We start from the raw sequence: 6000 nt of genomic DNA, 5'->3' as shown, positions 1-6000 counted from the left end.
ATTAATTAGACAATGTATAATTTGTATAATTTATTAAGACAATGACATGTACAAATTATAAGTGGATAATTATGTATATAACTTATATTTGTATATATGAATGTGCATCTCCTGGTTAATAGCCGTAAGCGGGTGTCTCTTAGGAGAAAATAAAGATAATGATAATAATAATGTTTCATGGATAAAAGAGCAATGGGACATTGTTCCATTTCATGGATAAAAGAGCAAAGATGATGATTCGTCATCTTTTCTGACGAATTGAAATTCAACTTGCATGGCTCGGATAGGAAGCGATATGTCAGAAAACGAAAATCGGAGGCATATCAACCTGACTGCATAACACCCACTGTAAAGTTCCCCACCGATCAGATGGTCTGGGGATGCATAACAAGCAAAGGGGTGGGGCGAATTAAGTTTATTAACGGAACGGTGAATGCAGAAACCTACACTGCCATCTTGGAGGAGTGCCTGAAACCCATTATTAGGGATCACCACACAGACGTCCAAAACTGCATTTTTCAACAGGACGCAGCACCTTGCACAGCAAAATTGGTACGTTTTATGCTATTTAGATTTAATGATGAGTTTGTCTTCTTGTGTCACAAGGCTTAAAACATATTCACACCAATGTTTTCCCTCGTTTTTCTCCCGTAAGGTGCAGTCATACCTAAGAAATGCTGGCATCACAGTGTTGGACTGGCCCGACAACAGTCCACATTTGAACCGTATTGAAAAATGCTGGTGCTTAATGTCTAAAATTGCTGAGAAGAAGCCGACAAGTAAGATTCAGCTGCAAGAGAGCATTGTAAGGGTGCGATGCCACGAAATTCGGCAACTGTATATCGAGAAGTTGATTAACTCTATGCCAGATAGTTGCAAGGCTGTAATTGCAGCTCCAGGAGGAACAACAAAATATTGAGGACTTATTTTGCCGATATACAGTACATAATACTATTACCTTAACTTGTCATTTCAGTTTGTACATTTAAATGCAATAAAATGTATGTTTGGTTGTCATGATTGCCATTTGCATGATTTCTCATATTTCCATTAATTACGCATTTTACCCTTTGGGAAGATATTTATGGCAATTAGGTATATCAGGTGGAGTCTTTTTATTGGATTTCATTCACAGAGATATATTTATATATCCCATCTAACAAACGTATTTGGAACATTTCTGCAACTCACAATGCAGCGCAAAACACATTATTTGCAAAATTCACAAGTGATGCAGTTTTGTTGTCCGTCATTGTAGTTAACCCCCAGGGGCTCACATCTTGTGAGTATGGGTTTGGCACACCCTCTCTGGTTTCCTTGCACTATACAGCTAATAACAACAATAATAATGGTGTATTTAGTCATGAACTCTCCAATGTAAAAATTATATATCTTACTTTAGTCATCACAGACCAATACTTTCAGTAACCGACATATAATTATTATTAATAAAATAAAAACATTGTTATATTATTATCCATGAATTTTATTAATATTATTAAATTCTTTTTGTTCTAGGTCAAGATGGCTATTAACAGACATATGAATACGACTTTCCGTCGTTCTATCTTTATGCCATTACAATTTTTTGACTAAGTTTTGCAACTACCGAAATCATTTTGTTTAAAATTGAAATTTACTTTGTGAGCAGTTCCCTAAATCGTACTGTGTTTTTTAGAATAACTCTGGTTGCTATCGCTAGGTGGCGTGGAAGAGCGTTACTGTGAGGGTAATGTTTTGCTGCGATGTGGCTACTTCTTACACACGCCCTTCAATTGCATCGATTGTTCCTCCACGGTCAGCTGTTTTGGGACGAAAAGCACGTGTAATATGGAAAAAGCGGGAAGTTCAAGTGTTTTCGCATATAAAAAACGAAAAGCCGAGTTGCCAGTTTTTGTTGTCGAAGATCATAATGAGGTAATACAATCGTATTTTTCCCCTCTGTAATTTCGTTAACAGTCTACACATTGCGGAATTAATTTTATTGATTTTTGTTTCTTTTCTATCCTGTCACTGATGTCTTTAATTACAGGTGCTTTTAAGAAATACGCAACTGCGGGTAATGAATTAGATGCGCAATTCAGTTGGCTCTAAACATATTTTAGATAATTATTAATAAATTTATATATATATAAAATATTGCTGTTTGGAGGAAAAAATAAAATTACGGATAAATAACTTAGGAGCTGATTTTTAAAGGTGTTTTGAATATATCGTGCTGGGGTGGGGAGGGGGGGGTGATGTATATGTATATCAGAAGCGCAGAACGACACTAGAAGAAAAAATTAAATACTGTTTATGAATCTGAACATTTTTGAAAATTATATTACGCCATTTACCATCTTTTTCCAGAATTTTTAAATCAATTAATTTAAATATATTACGGCAGGAATATTTTGGATATTATGTTCATAATTGGGTCCTTTCGCGTAAGGCCCCATTTACTGAAAATATGGCATTTTTCTAAAAAAACGCGATATTCTCCTTTTTCTTAAAAAAAAAACGCTATTTTAAAATATGGCCTTTTTTTTAGAAAAAGGTCACCTTAGGTTTTATTTTGTTTAAGATTATACTCGTTTGAAGCTGTGATACCCTACCATTCCATTTTTTTTTAGATTCATGTTGATATATGCTCTCATTTTGAATACTTGAGCATAAAGTTGACTTTTTAAAAGAATCTTCTTTCTTCTTCAAGAGAAGTGTTTCCATTTACAAGTTATTTTTTGATAGGAATTTTTTGCTGCTGTAAAGTATGGTTCAAAGTGGCTTGGTCAGTTAATCCTCGGGCTGTCATGTACTCCATCCTTCCATGTCCTCCTGGGTCTTCATCTTCTCCATCTTCCTGGAGGTATCCATTCCAGGATAGCCTTTGGATATCTGATTTCTTGCATCCGTTTTACATGTCCATACCATATTAACCCCAGGGGACCACATCTGGTGAGTATGGGCTTGGCACACCCAGGGTCCTGAGCTGGATATCATTATTCTTCTTTTTCTTGGTGATTCCTCTCTCTCTCAGGGTAACTTGGGAATTTTTCTTTTTGGCTGGTGCAGCAAAAGCCTCAGGCTTCCTTGCACCATATGGCTAATAATAATAATAATAATAAATGCTTTTCTTTGATAGTATCAGTAATATTCTTTTTCACTTCCATTTTCTCTCTCTTGTCTTCATTCCATTTTCTCTCTCTTCTAGAAATTCTTGCTGAGCATCTCCAAAAATCCATTTCTGTGGAGAGCAATTTTTTTCTCCTCACCTCTTCAACATCCAGGTTTCTGCTCCATACAATAAATGACTTTGTATGATCGTTTGTACTTTTAAGAGAATGCTGAATCAAAACAAATAGAAAATGTTACTGTAACTATCTATTTTGGTCATGGCAACCTTTCCCTCACTGTTACTGATTATTTACTAATTAAGACAGTCTCAGCCAACCTATGGTAACTCCACTATCATTTACAGATAATTTAGCAGTACTCTAATATATTCCCTCTCCTGTTTGCCCAACAACAGCGAAGGAAAGGTTGCCATGACCAAAACAGATACAAATAAAAAACCAAAATTAATCAAATTATACAAAAATAAATATGATTAAATATCAGAGTCCAAATTCTAGTTTCAATCAGCTGATTGCAAAGAGCTACATCCGCTCAGAATCTATCAATACCAGGAACTCTGTTTAGTAAAGCCAGCATCACAAGCAACTCCTTAGAACAGAACTGCCAGCACAAGGTGGCATTGTAGTGGATATAGCAAAAGACAAGCTGCAGTAGATAGGGAAAAACATCATATTGCTAAATTATCTCTAAATGACAGCGGGGGTTGCCATAGGTTGGAATGACTTATGAGGCTCCATGCTTTTGCATCATCTTTCCTCATTATTATTATTAGCATAATTTTTAATAATAATGATTATGCAATTTCTAATAACAGATTATTAGAAATTTAATGGATTATTAGCAATTTCTAATAATGGATTATTAGAAGCATAATTCTGCAATTTCTAATAATACATTATTAGAAATAGCCTAATTGTGCTTCGGTTGACATCTGTTAATGTAATTTACAGGTTTTTTTTGGTTTTTTTTTTTTTCAAACCCCAAGCATGAGAGGTATTAGAACTTATAGTTAATGCTGTGCATGGGTTGTAGGTTGAGAAGATGAAAGAAGATACTTGTTGACATTAGACTTTAATTTCTGTATATTGTAATTTTTAGTAAATATGCATGGAGGGAGGTTGTTCCAGAAAACGGAAGTTGAATGAATAAATGAGGAAGAAGAAAAGTTGGCTCTGAGTTTTTTAAGTTGGATAGCAAAAGGATGCAGACTGGTTGCGGCACATGTTCAGACTGTTTAGGAAGAGAGAGCTGGAATTATAGAAGCTAATTCAGAAGAACAGTGTCCATGAAAATATCTGTAGGCATGAAGCATACAGCATAAACAATGTCTATGAGACAGAGTGGAGAGACTGTTAGAGATGAGTCATTATTTAGCCTAACTACCCTCTTTTGAATGGACTCTTGAAGTGAGAGAGAGAGAGGGGTTTTATGGGCACTGCCCCAGATGTGGGAACAATATTCCATGGTAGGATGAGTTTGCAATTTGCACAAAGTGAACTGGTGTTTGAAAGAAAAATAAATCTGAGAGCGAAAGAGAAAATCCAGATTTTTAGGTGCAGAGGAGAAAGAACCGAAAGAGTGGGAGAAAGAACTGAACTTTGGGGAACACCAGCATTAATGGAAAAGCTAGAAGACAGAGATCCATCTCTGTCTTCCGACAGCATCACATGCAACGAGTGGCCAGAGAGAAAACTATATACCCAATTACCAAAAGCCGTTGGCAAACCATAAAAGCCTTTGAAATGTCAAGAGCAGCTGTTTGAGTTTCATCAAACTTTTCCTTTGAATTTGTCCATAGATGGAAAACGCAAGTCAGAACATCATTTGTGGATCGACGGTGACTGAATACGTACGGGCGATCATTGATCAGATGGAAGGTTTCTAGATAGTTTGAGTTGGCAGTTAATTGATTTCTCCATTACTTTAGAAAGAGTAGAATTAAATGCAATGGTACAATAATGGGAGGGATTTGTCACCCTTTCAGTGGATGTGAGCAAGTTTCCAAGCAGAAGGGAAAACACCTTTGCAATAAGAAAGTTAAAAAAAAAAATTGACTGAGAAGAGGAGTAATTTTAGGAGAACAGGTTTTGAGAACAAGTGGAGAAATATCATCAGGACCTGGAGCTTTCTTATCATCAAGATTGTTCAAAATCCTTCTGACATTCTTTTGACAGAAGACCACAGGAGGCATTGAATAATAGGAGATGGTTTACCAAGATCATCTATACATGATTTGGAAGAAAAGTAGGATTCTAGCATGTCAGCTTTGGCTGAAGTGGCAATAGAACCATCTGGTTTTGACAGAGATGGCAGTAGAGACGGTCAAAAGTTGTGGCCAGTAGCTTTGACCACCATTTGGACGAGAAGCAAGTTTTCTACTCTTAACCTGTTCAAAATCTAATTTGTACTAATTAATAACTGCTTTACAATTGTTCCAAGCTTTTGTGTAAGTATAAAATAAACTTGGATGTTTCGATGCAAGCCAATTGTGATCTGCAGCATTCTTATTTTGAATGGCACATTTATTGGAAAACGAAGGTTTAGATAACGGACAAGATTTTAAGGTGGCATGTAGAATAAAGGATTCATTCCTATGAGAAGAATTTCACTGACATGATCTGAGCAAATGTTGACATCAGAAGATTTGGAACAGTAATCCGACCAAGGAAAAGAAGAAAAGACAACTTGCAGATCATTCCGTTTTGCATTCTTGTAATGCCAGACAACACAAGGCTGAGAATGACCATGAGAGAAATTCTCCATTGGAGAAGAGACCATCACCAAGTTGTGATCTGAGGTGCCTAGAGGACCACTCACCTTGACCTAAAGGTTGTTTTTGTGAGAAAACGTTCAAGCATGTTGTCTGCGCGGCTAGAACTGTCT

General features: G+C 36.2%; 1 protein-coding gene across 1 annotated transcript in view; it reads left to right on the top strand.

Annotated features, from left to right (window-relative positions):
* Positions 1-1733: 1733 nt before the first annotated feature.
* Positions 1734-6000, top strand: part of MESR6 (misexpression suppressor of ras 6) — a 290407-nt gene continuing 286140 nt past the window's right edge. Inside the window, exon 1 of the mRNA XM_090377780.1 lies at positions 1734-1917. Coding sequence (XP_090233906.1) covers positions 1831-1917 — 87 coding nt within the window. The 5' untranslated portion in view covers positions 1734-1830. The remainder of the gene's footprint in view (positions 1918-6000) is intronic.

Source organism: Mastigoproctus giganteus, chromosome 7 (genome assembly GCF_048544385.1).
Source record: "Mastigoproctus giganteus isolate SK-2022 chromosome 7, ASM4854438v1, whole genome shotgun sequence".
NCBI lineage: Eukaryota > Metazoa > Arthropoda > Arachnida > Uropygi > Thelyphonidae > Mastigoproctus > Mastigoproctus giganteus.
This window is presented reverse-complemented; position numbering and strand designations above follow the sequence as displayed.